The sequence below is a fragment of the Macrobrachium nipponense genome, chromosome 25 (assembly GCF_015104395.2).
Source record: "Macrobrachium nipponense isolate FS-2020 chromosome 25, ASM1510439v2, whole genome shotgun sequence".
Classification (NCBI taxonomy): domain Eukaryota; kingdom Metazoa; phylum Arthropoda; class Malacostraca; order Decapoda; family Palaemonidae; genus Macrobrachium; species Macrobrachium nipponense.
Genome location: NC_087214.1, coordinates 34,290,054 through 34,314,677, shown reverse-complemented (window position 1 = coordinate 34,314,677; position 24,624 = coordinate 34,290,054). Strand labels below are relative to the sequence as shown.

The following is a 24,624-nucleotide window of genomic DNA, read 5'->3' as shown; positions in this document are numbered from 1 at the left end:
TAGAATCAAGTAGAGCTCCCTCAGATCAAAAAGCGAAAAACAAAAGAAATCCCATGATGAACTGTAGAAGTGTATGGGGTAAAACCTAAAACCAAGCAACTGTTTTCCCATCTTATTTTTTAATTTCAGCTTCATTTAGGATTTAGTAATTTTCTTTCTATTCCCTTTACCCTTCTTTTCCTTTTGGACTCTCATTCAGGCCTAGACTGTCTGGCCCATTGGTTGTCCAACAGTATTGGGAGGTGAAAAGGGGCAATTCCTTTTCAATAATTCTGATCCCGACTACTATCTCATAAGCTAGTTTCTGGTTCCTCTAGCAACAACTGGTTCGTATTACTAAATCTAAATTAGTACTCGAAGAGCAGCTACTTCGTAAAATCAAGAAATACGTATTCCGAGAAAATTTTACGATAAATGCAACATAAATTCTTATATCAAGTAGATCCACTTATCAATGTGTTCCAAAGATCTTAGGTAACGAATGCCTCGAGAAGTCAAAAATCAATGTAAAAAATAAAAACAAATACGAAATGAAATCTATACCATGCAAACCCTTCCAACAAATTCTACTTCTGCGTCAATGCTACTCTAGCATTTCTCTGACTAGCGATATTCCATGCCTCCGGCGAGAAACACTGACCATGTTTGTATCCCATGTCCTCAGTATGGTACTGTCAGGATACATCAATCAGGTTAATCAAATGTTACATTACAAGTCGTTCATAACTATTTCACTACATAAATTCCTAGACAATGTAATTAGTACATAGAAAGATTTAAAACTTACATTCGCAGTCATTGCTTAATACAAAAAAAAATAACAGTACATTAGTACCTAAAATTCACACATCAAGCGGGAAATTACACTAATGACTGGGCAGTAAGATAACATCCAGAACCCCTTTCAGTCAACAAATATCGTAGTAAGTTCATACAAATACATTGTACAAGGCAACAATAGTTTTCCCATTTAACTTACCTTTTCAATCTCATTCTCCTAGAAGAATAACATCCAAGTACTTAAAATCTAAATCTCAGCATTACCTCATTCAATCTACTAGCCTCAGGACTTCTGTATCTGTTTTTTTTTTTTTTTTTTTTTTTTTTTTTTTTTTTTTTTTTTTTTTTTTTTTTTTTTTTATTTTTTTTTTTTTTTTTTTTTTTTTTTTTTTTTTTTTTTTTTTTTTTTTTTTTTTTACTCATCACATCACAAAATGCTTGCAAATTACTATTATTTACCATTTTCAAAATTTTGAAAACCATTATTCAACATTCCCACTACAGTACGTACTACTCTTCATAATTTGAAGCATTTCTAGAGCATTTGGCTCTAGTCTTCATTTACTACAAGTTCACTCCACACATTTCACAATAGTCCTGAATACATTCTAGGCCATCTAGCTGGAATAAACACTTTTCTATAGACAAATGTAAAACTCACACTTTGGTCAAAACGCTTAAAACCTCATACACTGCACATATGCAGTTGAAAGGGTTCTGGTATGCACAACAAACAAGGGTAACCAGCCTCTACATTTGAAACTAATTCTATATCAATATTTTCAGCAAAGGGAGGACCTAAACTAGGAATAAAGTGGTTGCTTTCGAGGTACAATATTATAATATAAATAAATGGCAAGAGATCTCTACCTATAACATATAACATACGCACACACAGGTGCACTCAAACAGATGAAGAGGGCAAGTTCACCTCTCGTGTCTTCATCAGGCAAGAGCACATGCAATTCGGTGTGTGAATACCTTTGGTGGAATCTAGCGCAAGTGTTGTAATGTCTTCCTCTTGTGAAAAATAAGTGAAAACCTAGAGAAGGACAAAATTAAATTGTGTTCCTAAAGACAAAACACTAAGAACATTCCTCTTAAGCAGCTTGATGACTAGTTCTAATATAAAAAACCATAATCCAAGTCTAGACAGCACAAGATCTTTGCTAGTAATTTGTGAAATCAAACATGATTGAATTGTTGCACGGCTACAAAATTCCTCTTAACCTCACATGGCACTAAAAAATTATCAGACGAGGATTTCCTGTATTACTTTGCAATTTTGAATGAAGAAATTCCAACAAATTCTAAAACTAGTTAAATTAAAATAATTTTTTTTTAAGAATTAACCTTTCAATCCATTACTATATTCCTCTAGCTTTAAACTACAGGTTGTAGCTACTGACAGACCATCTTATTAGAAGCCAAGCAATGTGGTGCTTGCAAACATCTGAGGAAGCATATTCTAGACGAGACTTCAGCTGGTCCATCTTTTGGCTTTTTTCTGGACACCAAAGAGAACCATAACTTGGTTTTGAGGTAACCCAAGACTGCATATAGAATCCTAATAGTACTGCACTGCGTTCAATGCTTCTTGATGCTAATGAAAACACAGCTTCTTCACATCTGAGAAAACCTTATAAGAACAATCCAGCTGCAATCCTTGATAGACAACACATAAAACCAGAGTAAATCGAGTCAACACAAAGTAACTACTACAATACATTTCACTCGTCTTGAGAATTGTTCGATTAGTATGAGTTTTTTTTGGCAGAGCCTTATTCACAACCTGTTGTAATTTTGGTTAGCATAGAACAGTGGCCAAAAGTAAACAGTTACATCAGTTTGCTCTTGATAATGAGGAGAAATTCCAACTTCGATGAAAGCACTTCAGGCGAAATTCCTTGTGATGCAACAATGATGTTTTATAGGCGCGCTCTCTCTCTCTCATGGAAAACACGGCCACCTGAACCTTGATTTATACTTAAAAATTTGATGTGTATGTTGTATACACTGGAACTTGGTTTTCATACATAATCCATTCCGGAACCTCCCACAAAGTCCGAAAAGTACAAAAATGATATTGTTAAGATACAATAAAGTTTTTGTACATACTTACCTGGCAGATATACTTAGCTATAGACTCGGTCGTCCCGACAGAATTTCAAAACTCGCGGCACACGCGACAGGTAGGTCAGGTGATCCACCATTCCCTGCCGCTGGGTGGCGGTCTGGAACCATTCCCGTTTTCTAAGCCATTAATTTCTCTTCCACCTGTCCTCCTGAGGGGAGGATGGGTGGGCCATTAATCGTATATAATCTGCCAGGTAAGTATGTACAAACTTTATTGTATCTTAACAATATCATTTTTGTACATGAAAACTTTACCCAGCAGATATATCTTAGCTGATTGGCCACCCTTGGTGGCGGGCAAGAGACAGCTAAAACAAATAATACTTAAACTAAATACATTAAAAAACAGGAAAAAAAACAACCTATGTTCTTGGATAAAATAATCCATGGTTCCTACCTGATTGGGCTGAAGACTTCATGACTACTGTCGATGAGTCTGCCTGCCTCAAGAGTTTCAACGAGGAATGAACCTATGGCTGAATAACTCTTTGGATCGTGTCAATGGGGGCTAGCCCGCTTACGCGACAGAGCCTATTCTGGATCATACCAATGGGGGCTGACCCACTTGCATGGTAGAGCCTTGACCTTTTGTCATATCAATGGAGACTCGCCCTCTTACATGACAGAGTTTAAGGTTACTAAAAATAATCACAAGGAGCACTGAAGCCAATCCCGATCACCTGACCATGTTAGTACTGTTATAATCTAAGAATTGCAAGAGGGTTCCCTATTCCTCTGACAATTAACCAATAAAAACAACCACCCATAAAAGATAATTTAAACACTAAAGTAAATTACGAAGGATTAGCCTCAGCCCCTTCTCCCAGCACTGAATTCGCCGAAACATACGCTCCCAGAGCAAAGCACTTTTCGTACGAAATTTTTTACGTCTCTTAGGTAATTCGAGGCAAACACAGAATTACATCTCCAAAACGTAGACTCTATAAGTGCCTGCAGAGACCATGTTTTGTGAAATGCCATTGACGTAGCTATGGCTCTCACTTCATGAGCTCTTACTCTGAGAACCTTTAGGTGCTCTTCATCGCACTTAAGGTGAGGCTTCCCTTATTACATCCTTTATGAAGAATGTAACGGGCGTTCTTGGAAATCGATCTTTTTCGGATCTCTTACAAGAGCACCAAAGACTTTCTTCTGTACCTCCCAGCAACTTTTTCTTCTCCAGGTAGAACTTGAGTGCCCTGACTGGACACAAAGTCCTTTCTAGTTCTCTTCCTGTTAATGAAGATAGTCCTCTTATCTCAAAGCTTCTTGGCCAAGGCTTTGAGGGATTTTCATTTTTTGCTAGAAAAAATGGTTTAAAGGAGCAAATCGCTGAATCCTTCTTAAAACCCACATTTACCTTCCAAAGCTTGCAACTCACTAATTCTCTTAGCTGTTGCTAACGCAAAGAGGAATAATGACTTTCTCGTTTAAGTCTCTAAAGAAGCTGTGTGAGACGGTACGAATTTTCCGACATTAGAACTTGAGGACCACATCCAAGTTCCAGCTAGGTTTCTTGATTACATGGTCTTTTTCGTGGTTTCGAAAGACCTTATAAGGTCATCTAGATCTTTATTATTGGTCAGATCTATTCCTCTATGTCGAAAGACTGAGGCCAGCATACGTTCTGTAACCCGTTCACTGTTGATAATGCCAGGTTACAGTTCTTTTCTCAAATATAGGAGAAAATCTGCTATTTTCAGTTACAGAGGTACTGGAAGAGGATATTTTTCTTCCCCTTACACCATCTTCTAAACAACTCCCACTTCGACTGATATACTTTAGAGGTGGAGACTCTTCTGGCTCTTGCAATAGCCTTCGCCACTTCTCGTGAAAAGCCCCTTGCTCTGACAAGTCCTCGACAGTCTGAAGGCGGTCAGACTTAGAGCGGGGAGGTTTTTCTTTTTTGTGAAACCTACAAAGTCGAAGTGGGGTTGTTTGAGAAGATCGTTCCTCAGTGAAGCGATCTTGGAAAAATCTACTAACCACTCCAGCACCTCTGTGAACCAATCGAGAGCTGGCCAGAGGGAGCGATGAGGGTCATTCTTGTTCCTTCCGAGCAAGCGAACGTCCTCAATACTTCCCCTACTATCTTGAAAGGAGGGAAGGCGTATGCGTCCAAGCCCGTCCAATCTAGCAGAAAGCTGTCTACTGCTACTGCTTGTGGATCCGAGATCGGGGAGGCAATAGTTCTCTAATCTGTGATTCCTGTTGGTCGCGAACAGGTCTATATTGGGCCTTCCCCCACAGATGCCATAGTTGCTGGCAAATCTGAGGATTGAGAGTCCATTCCGTGGGTAGGACTTGTTCTTTTCTGCTCAACAGATCTGCCCGGACATTTTTTCTCTCCCTGCTGCTGGATGAATTGGCACATGGAAATACGCATCCTGAAGGTCCAGGGACACCATCCAGTCCCCTGGACGAAGAGCAGACAGAACAGAGAAGACGTCTCCATCGAAAATTTCTTCTTCAAGACAAGAAATTCAGGGCACTGACGTCTAGAACCGGTCTCCATCCCCCCGATGCTTTCGGTACCAGGAATAGCCGATTGTAAAAATCCTGGAGACTGGAGATCTTGAACCAGTTCTACCGCTTCCTTGGAAATCATCTGTTCCACTGCTTGCAAATAGCAAGCTTTCGGACCAGATCCGAGTATCTTGCAGTCAACTCCCTTGGAGTTGTCGTCAAGGGAGGATTTTCCCTCCCTGAAGGGGATCAAGTATCCCTTTTTTCAGGATCGAGAGGGACCAAGAGTCCGCGCTCCCTTCTGCGCCCAGACTTTTGCAAAGTGGAGTAGTCCTGGCGCCTACTTTCGTCTGGAGGACTCCCTTGCTCATCTAGACTTCCCGAAGGACCTTCTAGATGGTCTACTCCTTCTATCTGGTCTGCGACCTCTAAGAGGGGTCCTAGAAAGAGGAGGCACCTCGAAAGGGCTGTACAAAAGAGGGTCTCTCTTTTTTCTCGATAGGCACGGCCGGCCTAACTTCTTGGCTGAGTGAGTGAGGAGATCCTGGAGTTGCCTTCTCCGTAAGAGATTTAGCAACCTCTTTAACAGTCTCCTGTGGAAACAGATGCGGGGACAACGGTGCAAAAAGAAGAGATGTTCTTTGTTAAAGGTGATACGGCTCTTGCTAGAAAAGAAAAGCTAAAGACCGATCTCTTCTTTAAGACTCCCGTTCCGAAAAGTGAGGCAACTTCTACGGAACCGTCCATAACCGCTCTGTCCAAGCAAGCCAGGACGCTTGAAAGTTCCTCCATGGAGACAAAGTCAGTGTCCTGAGCTCTCTTAGCTAACGCTCCCAAAGCCAAAGCCCATCCATAAAGTTGAAGACTTCCAGGGTCTTAAAGAGGCCCTTTAGAAGGTGGTCTAGCTACACATGCCCCATGTTGCTTTAGCAGAAAGCAAAGACTTCCTCCTGGAAGAGTCCACTAAGGAAGCGAAATCCGCATCTGCGGATGAAGGGAGGCCTAACCCCATAGGTTCCTTGGTCTCGTACCACCTTCCTGGTTTACCTGTTAATTCTTGGAAGGAGGGCAGGAAAAAACTGTTTGCCCGCTTCCCTTCTGGAAGTCAACCACTCTGAAAAGGTCTTTAAGGCCTTTTTGTTTTTTCATACAAAGAGCAGGGCACATCTTGACGAAGGAAGACGACTTGTGAGCTTTTGTGCTCGACATCAAAGATCCTGGTGAAGGAGGGTCAGCAGGATGAAGGGAGTCTCCGAACTCCTTGGAGGGCAGCAAAAGGGAAAGCCTCTTGTCGTCAGAAACTGCTACATCTACGGGGCTCCTCCTCTTCCGATACCTGTTAAACAACGGATCCCCCGAAGGAGACCGGTTTTGGGAGTGATCGGGCTCTTCCCTTTTGAGAAGAACTCCTTTCCCGAGAAGGGGAGCGCTGAACGTTCAAGAACTTCTATAACGAAGAGTGAGGCTCCTGTCTGTCCGAACACACTCTTGCGCCTACTAGACTCTTGTTGTCTAGGCCCTTGCGGTTCGCCAGGCTCGCGGCGCTTGATAGGCTCCTGGCGCCCTGATTCAGGGCGCTTGAAAAGATCCCCGCATCCTATTCCTGACGCTTAACAGGCTCTCGGCGCCCTCACTCTTTACGCCTAACGTACTCCTGGCGTCCTGACTCATGGCGCCCTGACTGCTGGGGTCCTGATTCATGGCGTCCTAATTCCTGCCTTCTAGCAGACTCCTGACGTCCTGAATCCTGTGGTCTGAGAGGCTCTTGACGCCCTTTCTTGTGTCTCGCTGCCTCTTTGCGCCTGCCTGGCTCCTGGTCCTGCAGACCCAAAGGATCCTGATACTTAAATCGGTTTTGTCTATCTTCCGGTTCCTTGAACCTAAACCGATCGAGACTTCTGCTCGATTCGCGGCGTCTCATAGGAGAGAGGCTACGATCTTCCTGTCTACCAGGATTCAAAGCCTTACCCGTCATAGGGCGCTTTGGAGAAGAAGAAAGCCTATAGGGCGAAAGAACTCTCCTCTCAGGAGAACAACTCCTATCGGACGAGTCTCTCGACGAAGGGCGATAAACCAACGCCCTGGAGATTGTGAGGTTCTCTCCTATACGAAGAGGGCGCTTAGCGGAACTCTTAACAGGGAGCGAAAACATCTTTTCCTCCTTGTCGAGTCCTTAGCAAAGGAGCCTACTAAAGAAGCTAAGTGCTCTTGCAGATTAATCAAAAACTTCTTCGTAGGATCCTGAAGAGAGGGCTCCTCTTGTCTCGTCTTCTTAGGTACCGAAGGCCAAATTCTCGGGAAAAACGCTCTGGGCTGGAATCAAGCCGCTGGCTCCTTTAGGCTTCCTTCCCAGGCTCTCTTCAAAGGGCGCGAAAGAGAGGCCGAACTCCATCCTCGTTTAGGAGAGGAAGAGTCTGAGGCCGAAAAACACTCCCTTAGGACGCCTTTTCTGCGGCAATCCGAGGCAGCCTGGGACTTTACAACAGGATCTGCCGAAGGGACGCCTGACCGTTGGGGATGTTCTGCATCCTCCCTGCGGCTTTCGACATTCCTCCTCCCCTGGTCCTGGGAGTTTGGAAGCGGTCTAGGCCTAGGAGCAATGAGGAACCGGTCAGACGCCCCCTCCACTGCACTGGGGACACTGCACAAGTCACTATCACCACTCTTACCTTCATTTAGAGCTCGTAACTGAGCTTGAAGTTTCTTGATGGAAGCTTTTTACATTTCCCTCTCTGAAGAAGAATCTTGGATTCAGAACAGGGAGAAGCAGCTGAGGCTAGGGAAAATCGTTAGTAGGAGAGTTAACTTCTTGTTCTAGAGAACAAGATCTACTAGATGACCTAGCTGAAGCCTTTCTTACTCTATCTGCTCTCTCAAGCTTCCTAACATATAAAGATAACTCCTTCCATTCAAGCTCTGTAAGGTTCTCGCACTCAACACAGGTATTATTAAAAGAACATTCATTCTCTCTGCATTTAGCGCAAATACTATGAGGATCTACTGCCGATTTTGGCAGCCTAACCTTGCAACCTTCCCTACTACAAACTCTAAACATAGGTAAAGCCTTAGCGTCAGACATCGTGAAAGAGTAGTCAAAACCAAAGTCGAAAAACAGTCCACAATAAGCGTATGCCAAGCCAGAGAAAAACAGAATACTAATCCACCAAAAAACCAATCCAAATTCTCGGCAAACGAGTAGAAATCCAAGATGGAGGAACGAACAATAGGTGTTGTCCGTTTCAACCGACAGAGAAATTATGGCTTAGAAAACGGAATGGTTCCAGACCCCGCCACCCAGCGGCGGGAATGGTGGATCACCTGACCTACCTGTCGCGTGTGCCGCGAGTTTTGAAATTCTGTCGGGACGACCGAGTCTATAGCTAAGTATATATCTGCTGGGTAAGTTTTCATGTACAAAAACCGAAACATAATTCCTATAAAGGAATAATGTAAATACAATTAATGCGTTCCAGATCCCCAAAATTAGTTTTAAAAAATACATTTCATATGGAATTAACACAGATTTACATACAGAACAATAAGAATTAAATATATAAATGACTAATGAAATGAAGAAATAGAACATTCAACATCACTCTTACCTTTATGGAAAACTGTTAGCACATGGGAGACAGAGAGGAGAGGAGGAGAGGTTATTGTTTGGAAGGGGAATCTCCCTCCACAAGGACTTCAGGTATCAAGGATCTATCTAGGGTTAGTACTTCTATACTATTCACCCTATGTAACAAGGAAAAAATGTCCTGGTTCTTACAAGTACTGTGTATGGTTTACTAAATCAGCCTTCCTTGCAATGAAGTTTGCTCAAGTATGCACAAAATCACTGTGAATTGACAAAGTTTTAATCAATTGTATTTTTCATAAGCAAACAAAAAAAAACAACCTTGGTCTTAACAATTGGGATGAATCTTGAGCGCCAGCTGGAAAACCTGGTTTAAAAAACAATCAAAGATTGTATAGCAAGGAATCTGTGAGATCTGGCAACTCCTGCGCGTGGTAGAGGTGAGAGCTGGTCAGAGACTGCGCACCACTCCGTGACGTGCTAGTCTTTTCTTTAACTGCCTTGGAGAATAGACACTAACGCCTTTTGCTCTCCTTCCAAGCCTGTTGATTTGTTGCCTGTGTTTCCTTTCTTTTTCTGTGTGTTTGTTGTGAAAGTGTTTCTATTTGTAATGGATTCCTCCGAGTCTTCACGGGCTCATCAATGTACATGCCCGGGCATTCAGGGATTCCTGTGCTCCAGGTTTAAGCGTCTGCGATCACTGATCCTCATATTGGGACTTGCAGTAGGTGCCGAGCTAATTATTGTATGATTACCAATCCCTTGAAGAAAGGAAGGTACTATACTTTAGGAATATATCTGTCAATTCAGAGGTTCAGCAAGAACTGGATGTATCCCAGTAACAGATTTAAATATCAGGTTTGTACAAGAATGTCAATACATATACTAGAGAAACAGGCAGAACTTTTCCAAAACTAAAACAGACGAAACGTAGCAACCAAAATAAGACATGAACATCATAAAAAATTTTAAAGAATGTCCTGAATAGTAAAGTGATTTACTGATACGTTACATACTTCGAAACAGAGCATTAATTTGATTTTAGCTATACATACTCCACTGTAACACTTTCAGCAAGCATTACTTTTAGCTTAGATGGTCAGATTATAGCTAGAGCCAGTAGTTTAATGCTCATGAAAACCCATGAACTGCAAAGAAAATGCTAAAAATCTAGCAGTACCACTCTCTAGTGTAACTTTCTTTTTAATTAACAAAAAATGACATTATATACTGTATACATAGTTCTGAAAAAATTATGTAGACAGTACGTACATAAACAAAATAAACAAAATAATTCAATACATGATTCAGAGTTGAAAACAAAATTTACTTCCAAAGATCTAAATTGATTACTTCAAGTCACACAGTAAAAAAACAGGCAGGAATCTCTTGGGGAAAAAAAAAACAAAAAAAAACATGCGCACACACTCAAACTCACTGTCTAGCCACTTCTGGTGTTCTCGTTTTCTTCTGGAAACAAGGAACACAAAACGGTTTCGAAAACAAAAGGAAAACTTTAGCCTTTATAAAAGAACACATTATTCCTTCAGAGCTTCTTAACAAACTCTGTATACTCTACAGGATTAGCCAATATAAAATCAACACCTACAGGTTTTCCTCCTTAAAATGTGACATTCATCGTATGTATAGTACTACTAAACTTCTCATTACTAATCTGAGCACTGATTTTTAGACCAACAGTGACTGTTTCTTCAATCTATCACATCATATACATAACACCCAAAGCCTTTGGCTAATACTAAACACTTTTCAAATACTACCGAGCTGTACATAAAACATAATCCTTTGCTCCGTACCAATCCACTGAATTTTAAGAGCCTTTAATTAAAGGAGTTGTGATAGCTTGTACTTAAAACTAAATGGTCATTAGCAACACTTTTTACCAAAAAGTTATTCTTTGACTGCTTTTTGGTCATTGTTTCACCCTCAGAGCTACATTCTTCTCATTCTAGATCATTAGTACCTGTAATCCAACCTAAACAGCATGCTGAAGGTATTCTGGAACTATTTTGAAACATGAAACTACTACTTGGTTTTGCTATCTTACATGCTTACAAGTCTTCATACAAGGAGAGAGATAAGAGGAGAGAAGAAGAGAGAGAGAGGAGAGATAGAGAGAGAGAGAGAGGAGAGGAGTGGAGCGGAGAGAGAGAGAGAGAGAGAGAGAGAGAGAGAGAGAGAGAGAGAGAGAGAGGGGAGGAGGAGGGGGGAGAGAGGGGGGCAGAGGATTCTATCCCTGATGCAGACCTGAGTCTTGCTAAGGCACCTCCTCCCCAGCCAGGGTCAAAACAATATTATCTGTACAACTATTATAGTGCAACTAAACAAATCATGTTTCAGTATCAGACCCCAGACTAGTTCACGCCAACCTCCATGATAACTATTACCAAATATGGTCGTTTCCTACATTCAAAGAATATACTAATGGCTAAACCTTAGCCAGACTAATTACACTATTCTGAAGCTTTAATAGACATTATTTGGTATAAGAATCTAATACTATCAACAAAACCATACAAAAAGAAACGAAGATCTGGCAAATTTATTTCCTGCCAATACTTTTTAAATAGCACCGACAGGTGAGAGGTAATACTTATGACAATTTTTCCCGGTCTAAATTTGATCTTTAAGATCCACAGTGTCACTCTATGAGATCTCAGTTCCCTCCTCACATGAACATGACACATTCTTTCTTCGCCACCCACGTGACATCAAGAGGTGATTTCAGCCAATTAAAAGTCAGCAAATAAAAGTCATGGAATGGAATGGGATACAGTAGGCAGTCACCGGTTATCGGAGGGGTTCCCGTTCTCGCCATAGTGCTGATAAGCGAAAACTGCCATTAACCGAAACTTCATTTATGGTGCTTATGGCACCGATATCCTGTTAATGGCGCCGATAACCACTTAACCCTTAAACGCCTATTGGACGTATTAAACATCGACGAAAATTGTCTGTTGGGTGTTTAATTGACGTATTATACATCGATGCAAAAAAAGTTTTAAAAAATTCACGGAAAAATAGTTATAGGCCTACTTGGCAAAAACTTTTGAATCACGCACCTTGAGGGATGCTGGGAGTTCACGGATCAAGCTGTTGTTTTGTTTACAAGCGTTACCCAGCCGCGCATGCGCGAATTTCTTTCTTCTTGCACTAAAAAAGCATCAGCGACACATCTCAGAAAATATTTCGTCAAATTGACGTAATTTTTGCACCATTTTATATTAGCCGTTACATAAAGTTTTATATATGAAAATGTGCACAATTTTATGCAGAATACAACAAAAAACAATCCATGGTTATAGCTTTTATCAGTTTTGAAATATTTTCATATAAATAATGATAAGTGCCAAAATATCAACCTTCGGTCAACTTTGACTCAATCGAAATGGTCAAAAAACGGAATTGTAAGCTAAAACTCCTACATTCTAGTAATATTCAAGCATTTACCTTCATTTTGCAACAAATTGGAAGTCTCTAGCACAATATTTCGATTTATGGTGAATTTTTCAAAAAACTTTTTCCTTACGTCCGCGCGGTAACTCTTCCGAAAAAATCAGAAATTCTTTTGTCCGATTGTCGTAATGTTTGCACCGTTTTGTATTCGCCGTTACATAAAGTTTTATATATGAAAATATGTGCAATTTCATGTAGAATACAACAATAAACAACTCATGGTTGTAGCTTTTATCAGTTTTGAAATATTTTCATATAAATCACAATAAATAAACAAAATTTGACCTTTGGTCAACTTTAACTCGACCGAAATGGTAAAAAACTGCAAATGTAAGCTACAACACTTACAGTCTAGTAATATTCAATCAATTACCTTAATTTTGCAACAAACGGGAAGTCTCTAGCACAATATTTCAATTTATGGTGAATTTTTGAAAACAACTTTTTTTACGTCCGCATGTTACAAATTCATGCATAATATTGTGATAATATTTTCTCTGTGTTGCTTTGATTGTTTTACAATTTGTTATATACCAAAATTATCACAATTTAGTGTAAAATACAACGAAAAAAATTAACTCATTAGCTTTAACTGCTTTGCTCACAGCGCGATTTGTATACAATTATATATGAAATTTTTTTTTTCGTGCTGTCATATTTTCCATAATTTATATATAATAATGATATTTTTTTCCATTTTTGATGGTTGCATACTAAACTTCAGGAAATGACACAAAAAAAGGAGCCAAAAATGAACTCTTAATCTTGAAAACTAAGCGTGCTGTGATTTAAAAAACTTTTGGAAATACCGGCTCGGCGTTTAAGGGTTAATGGCGTCTCCTTTGGGTATGTTAAGATGCCATAACTCTATTATTGGCACCTTATGGCGCCAACAACCAGAACCTGGTGCGTGCGGCTTCATAAATCACCGATTTTATGGCGCTAGACAACCGCCATAAAACCGGATCGCCGTTAACCAAGGCCACCGATAACCAGGGACTGCCAATAAAATTGAGGCAAAAGACCCAGTGCTGAGACCTGAAAGGGAAAATGAAAGTAAAAAGGATTTAAAGGTGTACGTGGAAGAAAACCTCACAATTGCACAGTTGTTAGGAGAGAGTAGAAAGTAAGATGGAAGAAACAGAATATGGATGGAGACATAGTAAAAGGAATGAAAGAGGTTGTAGCTGGGAGCCAAATGGACACTTCACAGAACCTTTGGTAATGCAGTCAGTGCACTGCATGAGGTGCCCTGACGGCACCATTCCCCTACGGAACATAAAAATTCCGTGCTTTACAGGGTTCGCTCAAAACCCAGACACTTCCCAAGTCACTTGTGAAACCTTCTTTAACCTTTGCTAAAACATATTTTAATAAATATAATCATTAAAAGCAACACAAATTAATGCCAGCACAAAAGAAAATATATAAATAAAAAACTGTAGTAATATGGTAGTGAAAGCTACATTTACTTTAAAGTATTTCAATTCCTGCATCATATCAACATTAAGGTAATTAAGTATTTGTAACAGTCGTATAACATATGCAAACATTGAAAGTTGTTACAATTAATGAGATACCCCACCTAGGAAAAAAAATTATAAACAATATTTGTAGTTAAGAAATACAGTAACTTGTAAAATATTCTCCGGCAGACATATCCCCACCATACTATAGCCTACAGGTTATCTTTACAAAACTTCTTCAACTTACCAAGCAAAAGGTTTCTAACCTAGCCAACAGAGCCTAACCTTAGTTTTTTAGACATTTCTAGCCTATTGTAAATTGGCCATTTCTAACCTATTCCTTAAGTATAGGTGCATTGTCAGACTTATACACTATAGTATATCAATGGGTAGAACTGCAAATGAGTTGAAAATTCTATTTCTGCATGTCACAGCCACCTTAAAAGTAGAACCATGATATATTTCAGTAAAACTGAAGACTACTACTGCACTCCTCTATGTTCAGAAGTACCAGGTTACATGCAAAATGGGTACAGTGTTTAGTACCAGCCCCTTGGGGATGAATGTTTAAGCATAAATAAAAGACAGTAAAAAATGTTAAAAAACAAATATTTTGATTGACGGGTAAAAAATATAAAGCATAAAATTAAAAACCATTAAAAGTATCATATACATAAACCAAAAGATAAATATACATACAAATATAGAGAAAAGGTAGTATATAGCCCAGTTGGTGAATGGCAGATGTAAACTTCAGTGTTACCTATAATGAAACAGGGGTACATCTTAACCTAATCTAAACTTACCCTAGGGTACCGTGGTCCTGACCTGGCTGGGGGAAAGGAGCTTAGCCCTCCTTGGGCTTCCACAATGAGCTCTGGCCTTACAGATATCGAAGCAGGAGGTGGTGTACAGAATTACTCAGCAATATTATCCAACAATTTTATTCAGTATTACCTATGTGCTACCCATGTAACAAAGACAACAGTCACCTAGTCAAAGATAATTAGACCTTGAGAATTGTATTGCCTATCAGTAAGCAGACCCCATTAACGAGCCTATCGTAGCCATGGACAGGGTAATCCTACAGTTTATGGGTCCAAATTCACTGCTCCCTAGCATGTGGTTAAGTTTTCTTTCCTATTCTCAATTTATTTTTTTTTGACAGGCTCTGCAAACAAGTATATTTGCTAAAAAATGAGCAGTTTATCTGCTTACAGAAGCAAAGATTGTAGAAAAGAAAAAAGAAATAAAAAAGGAAATAAAGCTCTACACCTCATGCAAATAGTGTAATGTGCCCACAACTGTGTTCTTGGAGTGAACACACTGAAACCTGGTGTAAACCTGGTATTGGCTCTTGCTCTTCAGCAGCCACTTTTTATATATAAAAAAAAACTAAGTTTATCTGCTTACAGAGTAGAATACAGAATTTAAGCCAAAGGTCAAGCACTGGGACCTACGAGGTCATTCAGCGCTGAAAGAGAACTTGACAGTAAGAAAGTTTGAAAGGTGTAACTTTAGAAAACCTCAAAAAACAGTTGCACTATGAATCAATAGTCAGGAGAGGGTGGAAGGGAAGGAAGATGGAAGAAGAATATGAAGGGAAGTACAGAAAAAGGAATGAAAGGGATTGCAGCTAGTGACTGAAGGAACGCAGCAAAGAACCTTAAGCAACGCCTACGGTGCACTGCATGGGGTGCACTGACAACACTAACCCCTTAAGGGAGTTCTTACAGAACTCGAGATTTACTATGAATTTCTCAAAATACTATGAGTCTGTATTCCCTATGATATGTTTTTGTTTACTTTTATAACCTTCTTTTTTTGGTAGTTCTAGGCAATTACTCCGCATGGACTGCAAGGAATGGTCCCACGAATACGACAGCCTCTAGGGATTGGGGCATCAAATGTATTTCTCCGTGCTTAGTACTGGCCCCTGGGGGTTAATTACAGTTAACCCTACAAAAATAAAGGTAAATCCTTAATAAACAACCGAAATACTACCTATGGGAAAATGTAATTGGCTGTAATTCCTAAAGAAATACACGACGCAGAGTTATTACCTAGATCTACCCTTTTTTTTTTTTTTTTTCAATAATTGGGGAAACACCCGCGGTTTTGGAGCCATCGTCATTGTGTGGCTCAGCCATATTCACTTGATATTTAATTGGTGAAACAAGAATACAACTACATCTTTAAGCATACCACTCAAAAGATTGAAGTTTCGTCAACATAATTTGATATATGAAAGCGCCATACGAACTAAAATATGCACGTGAGGTCTTCATAAAATATGTTTTCAAGGCAGTTTTGAAATCCAATATGGCAGCACCCGCGTGACGTGCCGTTCATAACCACAGACAAGCCACCATCTTTCCCAGCACTCATTTGAACAATGTTAGCGTATATATGTAACGTTTATTGATCTTACTCAAGATTGCAGTTGTAATCAGCACAATAAAACAAAATTTGTTGCCTATATTAGTGAAAGTATGAAACTTGTTATTCTCGGGGTCATGGTTTGAACTGAAATTCATTTTTACCTTGTAATCAGTGGTTTTATCCTTACTGCCATCACAACTGAAACTCCACAGTGCTTATTTGATTGTAATTATACACATTTTTTTCTTAATTCACTCCAAATTGCACTTGAACTACCCTGCAGTTCCTGGTTCCTAAGCGCTCACTCCACTAACACAGTTACGGGCAGCACATGAGTACGTGGTTTATGAGGTGCAAAGCTTTATTCCCTTAATTGTTTACTTTACTCATTATTTAGTTTAACTTTACTTTGTTACTTCAAAATGTGTATTTAATTCATGTCTATTATCCCGCAACCAAATTAACCCCCAAATATTACAGATATTTCTAAAGTACATACGAGCAGACGACAGCAAAAGGACTCATCGTTGCCTATCAAGTGGAGCTTCACACATACACCGATGCATTTACAAACTGTTTCCCTGAATTCTAGTTGTCACAGTAATGCAGTAATGATAAAGTTGCTGTAATATGTATATATATTACAAATAGATACTCTAATTTCACTTATTTCCCCGGTTTTGTGTAAGTCTTATACCCAGTTTAGATGGTAAACACATACCAATTGACAACACTGATAAACAATTGAAGAGCGCGAAGAATGCCGTAGGTACCATTCACAAGCAAAACTGTTGATATTTGAGTCAGGAATCTAGTTACTTTTTCAACAACAAATATTTTCAAATTAATAATCAAGAATATGTAAAAATATTTATGCAATTCATGACCTTATACTGCCATTTAACTATTTATTTAAATAATTATCTAGTGCACGCTTCTTCTTTTCTACCAAAAATTGTAGTTTTCTTAAAAAAGTAGTGGTTGGAAGTCGCTGTTTACGATTGTTGTGATAAAAGTGCCTCAGCGTCTATGGGTACAAGTGGTGTGCGGATTTAGCACAGGAAATGGGAAGTTTGTTGACACAAGCGACTCCGCAAACAGCGAGATGGCATCAATCTTCTAAATATTCTGTGTTTTAAGTAAAAATTTTGAAAGCATCATGGAGGTAGTGTGCACTACGTAGGGCCAGACTTTTCATTACCGTCTGTTTAATCTTAAAATATAGCCTTAATTTCTAACTTTGGAGAAAATACTTAATTCCAAAGGAGAGTAGAGGTCTCGAGCTCCTCCTCACTCCACCAGCAACTCATGACTGATGACCATCTCCGGTGTCAGGACATGTTCAAGTACTTTTTCGGACGGTGACCTCAAACACGGTAGCCAGTGGCTAGGCTAGTCCAGTCGGTTGCTTACCCTATATGATTCTGTAGGCAGATAAGCAGCTCATTTTTTCTTAGCTTTCCATGATTCAACAAGTATTTGATCAATATGTGAGCTGGACGTTACGTAAAGCAGGGTATTTGGACCCACACACGGTAGGACGGTCCTGTGGGCCATCCTACTGCGGTAATAGGTATACCATCACACCTAACCAGCCCCATTGAAACCTGACCATCTGGGCAAACCTATACCCACACAGATGCCAGGATAAATGAATACCCTATCCAGTTAAACAAGATTACGAGGTAATGTTATGCTGCAGAAGGCTGCCGGGATTTCTGTTTGGCAAACCATCGCCATTACTACTACGAGAGACAAACAACAAAAAGTCTACACTAGCGGCTCGGCCAGTCCTCCTACCTTTTCTCCTTCTTAAGGCCCAGCAAGAGAAGACAATTACCCATGTTTGCTAACCCCAACATCAATGAAAAGGGATCTGAAATCGGGTCTTTCCTTCACATTTCGAGATGGGGCCGTCACCCGTCACCCGTCAGTTGCCGACGACGCTCGATCCTGGAATGTTTTGTTTACGTCCCAAAATCTCGACATCGCCGGGTGCACGTCAAGTCTACCTTTATTTATTACTTTTTCTACTCCTTTTTTGTCTATAAATACTCTTTAAAAATATTCGTAATATAATATTCGATCACAATTTATCTATTTTGGATAAAAGGATTTGTTTATTATCGGTAGATCAATTTCCAAAACATGTAGCGGGCTACGAGCCTAATGTAATCTCGATGTTCGGTGCACGTCAAGTGTATCCTTATTTATGATTTTTTAGAAATTATTTTTGTCTCTCATTATTCTTAGAAAGTATGCTGTGAATTTTTTATTCTTTTAGTCTTTCATTATTCTTGGAAAATATACTTTAATTTTTTTTCATTATGTTTCTCATTATTCTGCGAATTTCTTTTATTCTTTTTGTCTCTCATTATTCTTGGAAAATATGCTGAATAAATCAATCGTAATTTATTTATTTTGGGTAAAAGGATTTATTTATTTTCGGTATAGAGTGTGTAATTTCCAAAACAAGTAGGAGGCTACGAGCCTAATATATTTTTTACGTTAAGCGAACGGAGTTGTCTTTTTTCCGTGGAGTTTTTTAGAATTAAAACTCTTCCTGATTTAAACACTAATGAAACGCATCAATATATTGCTTAAGACTAAATTACAACACAGGCTGCGGTGAATTAAAAATTTTATAATGAAACGAAGCACCTGGAGGAATAAAAAAATATATATATAAACGAACAGTTGAACCAAATCACTTTGTACTTTAGGCTCGTATGGAATTAAATGTCCGTCTAATATCGGATTCTTGCCTTTCGCGTTTGTTTGAAATTCTACCAAGATGTCCCATTCACTGGCTCCCTTGGTTCCTGTTTATCAAATTCAGGCTTATAGAATTAGGAAGAAGAGTTTATTCTTCATTCAGGCTGTAAAATTCGCCTCATAATAACGTCTTGTCGCTTTTATCTTGTGTCAACATTTATTATTTTCTTTAATGCCTCTTGCTACCAGCAGACTCATCTATATACTTCCCCCTTCTCCCTACTTTGATGTTCCTCTTCTGGAGCATCTCTTTCTTCGCCAACTCTTTGGTCTATCTTTTCATCCTTCCCGTAATTTGTCATGTAACATTTCCGTCCAATTTCATTCTTTCTCCATCCACTTACATAGATAATATATATGGTCACAACTTCTCTTCACTGTCTCCAGTTCGCATTGTAGTATGCCTACCATCAGCAAACCTTTAGGTACCCATCAAGTTTCCATCAATAGTGCTGTCAGTGCCCCTCACTATAGGTGCACTGTACGCATTGCTGGGTGGAATTTAGATAGCAGCGTCCCTTCAGACTTTATAGCTGAATCGTCATCCCCTTATTTTCTAGATATCTTTATATTGCCTGTAGTACTACCATCTTAGAAAGGCTTCACTCTCATCATGTAAGACTTTTCTTGGAAACATATACGATTAACACGTAGTACTACCACATGCCCTAAAATTTGATTGCAAATCCACATTGCGCGTCTATTAATTCTGCCTTTTAGCCCTCTCTGGGCTGTACAATTCACAACGATCATATTTCTATGAATTATCTTGTTCGGCGCTGGATTCAGACCCTTTGGGGCCTTAGGTTAAGGATACAGAAGAGGCTCTAACAAGTGAGTGAATTAACCAGCCAGATCATCTGAGTTTTTGAAAATACGAGCAATTCAAGGAGCTATTTTGAAGTTATATGCAAAGCTATACAAATGGCAGGAATAGCATTGCAGCTGACAGACACCTTGGCACCGAAATTTCTTTTGCGAAGTTGGCCTCGATCTGTCACTGACTGTCAGTTATCTGTGGAACCAGTTATACACACAGAGGTTCTTTCTTTTGGCACTGAGTCTGAGAACCGGAACTGTTGAGTGGTTCTTGCACCGTAATCATAATGAAATGTGGCAACGAACCTTCATAAATTGTTGTATTGTTTCAGTAGTTTTAGAGATATACAGTACATCACCAGGCGAATTATAAGACCGGCAGCGTCAAATATTAGACCGAGTCCACTTTTGTTTAAAAGGAGAATAATAATAATAATAATAATAATAATAATAATAATAATAACAATAATAATAATAATAATAACAATTCCTTCATAACTACATATAAAGGAATCAATTAAAAAAACATGCACATTTATTTCCAGATATTTTAAAACAAATATATTAACCAGAGTTGATCCTCGATTTTGCAAACTATGGAAAAGATTCACTGAAATTATTCATTATTATGCAACGAAAATATAGGATCACGCTATAGATGCTGGTGCGTGGTGGTACTATCAGGGATGGGCTGCATCTATACGTATACAGAGGTGTCTATGTACACGCCCAGTGATTGAGGATTCTTCTTCATCCTGCAGATAGTATTACTATATCTCTATCATCGGATCATCCAGGCTAAAAAAAAAAAAAAGGGCAAACTGGACGAACGCCATTAAAAGGCATGCTGATACAAAACTCCTGATTTACTGGGCAATAGTACAGTTCAAATATGACATGGCGCGAAGTGGCCATATAGTATGTCGTGTAATGTCTGAGGGTAGATGCATTTACACGGTTGTAGGGGAACTTGGCTTGAAGTTAAACACCGTATATATATATATATATATATATATATATATATATATATATATATATATATATATATATATATATATACATATATACTAAAGATATTAGAAGAATTAATGGCGCCTTCTGGCCGGGCACATATACTACTAATACGCCCTTTCGTATCCAAGAAAGAAAACTATGCATGCAGATATGTAAACATAACTTCTCGCTCATCATAATTATAGATAATGGCAAGTTATAAAGAGTTTCATAGCATCTAATAGAAGAGTTTGAATTAGATTATTCAAATTAAAGGCTTACAAAACGGTAATGTTTAAGCCAAACATGGTCGCACGTCACTACAAAACTCTATAATGACTTTGAGTTGAGTTTAAGAATTTATGTAGTATTCGGCATCTATACGGTTCAGTTGTTTTCAAAATGGGTTGCTGATGGTTAATATTTAGATCTATAATGAAAGTGGTTTTGTCTAATGATCTCTGTCTAACCTTAACTTGAAACATCCTGCGATAGTTGCTTCACTTTCTTTTGACAGGATATAACCGTTCTTTTCCTAATGGCCGCACTGTTAGGCCAATTGTTTGCAGAACAATTTTTAGGTATATTGAACTCCTGGAATGGCGTATAACAAAGAGTGCGACATGAACCAAATAGAAAATGTATGGGGAAATATATAGTTAGCAGTTGTTTATTTATATGCGCTTGAATGCTATTGAGTTATTAGGTTTCTATATGTGGGAGGTGGAAATAAACATAGTATAGGCCTAGCATGTTATGCTTTGGTCTATCCTGTAGTAGATTATCAAAGAATAAAATACTTGGTAAACTCAAGTCTGCATAATGCCAATTGCGTTTATTATAATTATCATCAGCAATCCTCAGTTAAAGAAAATATCTTTAATCTCATTGTGCAGGGTAGAAACTCCACACGTTGATATAAGCATGGAAGGCATCGTTGACGATGACGAAAACATTTTGAATTTGCTGCCGACTATCCTCTCGGAGAAACAAATACAGCATAACTACATTTGAATCAAACTTTTCTGGACATTCTTTATAACCGTGTGCATGGTCCAAAACCCATTTCAGAAGACGAGAGAGAAAGACATCACAAACGTATGGCATCACAGACTTATGTTTCTCATCCATTTTCTTAAATGTGTGAACAGCCAAGCCAAGCCACTCCAGCATTGATCTGGAAAGCGAATTTCTTCATTAGTACTGTTCTGGAACCACTGTCGGACAGCGAAATAAAGCTGATTTCATTGTATGTTATATATAGGCTATACAGTCAGGCATACATTACAATTGAAACTCCTAATAGGGTTCTACCAATTCCTGTGCATATGGCCTAAAATTTTAGGCCAACAATTCCTTGCAACAAGGACGATTCCTTAAAAGTGGAAACGCTGTGTATAGCCTAATCATACATTGTATAAACGTAATGTAATACGGGGAAGTCATAGACTAAAGTTTATTTAATAATGAATGAGGGTTTACCACTCCTTTGGAGGAGCTCTTCAAAACATGGGTAGTAGTACTAGTACTATTCGAACCAAGTGGACATTGCTTGGTGACGAAGCGTCTGCCAACAGATGATTTGATGGCATCGTTTGAAATATATATTCATATTAGAGAGTGACCAGTAGATTCTCTCTCTCTCTCTCTCTCTCTCTCTCTCTCTCTCTCTCTCTCTCTCTCTCTCTCTCTCTCTCTCTCTCAGCGAGGCGTATCTGTTGTGATTTTTTTTTTTTTTTTTGGGGGGGGGTTATTTTGACGTTTTACCTTTGGTAGATTTTTGTATGACGTTAAGAAGATAACATCGTTTGTAAATGGCTCACTAAAACTTGTGAAACTTTGCATAGATTGACTCAAGTAAGAGAAACGTTTATATATTTATTTTGGGTAGTTGTCCTAAATAGAACCATAAGGATACGGTTAGTCTTATTACTCTTAATATATCTATATATTGGAGAGTCTAAGACTTGATAATGATTGCTTAATTTACGTATTTTGAGAGTATTTCTCTAAAACTAATGAAACAATACAACAATTTATGAAAGTTCGTTGGCACATCACATTACGACTATGGCGCAAGAACCATTCTAGTACAGTTCCGGTTCTCAGACTCATTGCCAAAAGAACCGCTGTGTATAACTGGTTCCTCAGGTAAGTGACACTAACAGACCTGTAGTCCATTGTATATATGTTAATTTGCCTAATTGATATGGTTAACATTAAGTCTCAGAATACAAGGTGATTACTAAGCAATCTAGACTTCGTGCCAATACTCCAAATATCAGACTAGACTCCTTAGCCAATCACGGAGGTCCAATTCAGTTTAATTCTAAGATTACCAAACCCCCTCTCAGGTAAAACTCAGAATTTTTAGGTGATATTAGATGATTAATACGTAATTTAGGCGTGGATATAAAAAAAGAGATAGAATATGGACATGAAAGATTTATAGTTAGCCAAAAGTTTACTCTGGACTACCATAATATCAGTACCACACACAGACTTTAACTATCCGTTCTGCAAAGACATTTTAGGTTCAGTTTTCCTCATTCTTAGTATTATAATAGTAATAAACATGTAGCCACCACATACCCTGTGTTTCTAATCTAGCTGTCTTGTGCTAGTCACGTAGCTGCCTGGAGAACTAATTAATTTGACGATAGATATAAGAAGTCATGAATATATTATACATGCGATAACATGGAGTGTGGTTCTAATGGCTTCAAACTGTCTGTTTATTTCCCTTAGAGTTTTTGGGCCATACACTTAGCACCAAAACATTTAATTTTAGCGTTTTTTAAAGGATACTTGGCAAAACTCTGTCTTTGTTATTTGTGCATGTCTTTGTGTGTGTGTGTGTGTGTGTGTGTGTGTGTGTGTGTGTGTGTGTTCATCATTAAAAATATGTTCAAATTTATTGAGTCACTTAGTATATATGCCTTAAGTTCCTGATGAATTTTCTTCCATTATTATTATATATATTATCATCTGCTCTCTCACTTTTTATTGTAACAGATACGAGTCAAGATTTAAAAGCGTATACCCTTGAGAATACGTTAGAAGTGTCTTTTATTAAAAAGAAAATATTCTTTGATTCTAATTATTAACATTTCTTGTGATGTATTCTGCAATCTGTGTCTATTGGTTCACTGCTCTATGAGGACTGAAGCAAATTACTATATGCCCGAAAGTTGCAGAATGCAGATGTTCTAAATTGATCGAAAAGTGACATTTCAATTCACCTGTTTTGAATGAAGTGCAGACGACGTTTAGCGTAGATTTGAAAAAGATGTGAAAACGAAAACAATAGATAGCGTCTATCTTTATATTTTGGTAATCGAGTCGAATTTGCATGTTTATATCGGCTATTTTCATTTCGTAGCAATGTAATAGAGTGTAATGATGATTTATGCATCGTTATTCAGCTTAAAGGAATGTGAAACGCTATCAAGGAAAGCGTTCTCGCCCATGTTTACATCGGCGGTCTGTGGGAGGAGCCACCACGGGTGACTGCTGAACGCAGCGCTTTACGCTTATATCCGCTATTTTCTTTGTGTGGCAATGTAATAGTGTAATGAGGATTTACGTATCGTTATTCAGCTTAAAAGAATGTGAAACGCTATCAAGGAAAGCGTTCTTGCCCATGTTTGTATCGGCGGTCGGTGGGCGGACCCACCACAACTGGCGGCCTCTGAACGTAGCGCCTTACGCTACAAAGGTAGCGGACGAGCGAGAGAGAGCGCATGTATT

General features: G+C 38.8%; 1 protein-coding gene across 1 annotated transcript in view; it reads right to left on the bottom strand.

Annotated features, from left to right (window-relative positions):
* Positions 1-18,230, bottom strand: part of LOC135199031 (ADP-ribosylation factor-like protein 13B) — a 44,282-nt gene extending 26,052 nt beyond the window's left edge. The window contains 1 exon segment of the mRNA XM_064226948.1: positions 18,088-18,230. Within this exon segment, the coding sequence (XP_064083018.1) occupies positions 18,088-18,149 (62 nt within the window). The 5' untranslated portion in view covers positions 18,150-18,230.
* Positions 18,231-24,624: the final 6,394 nt, after the last annotated feature.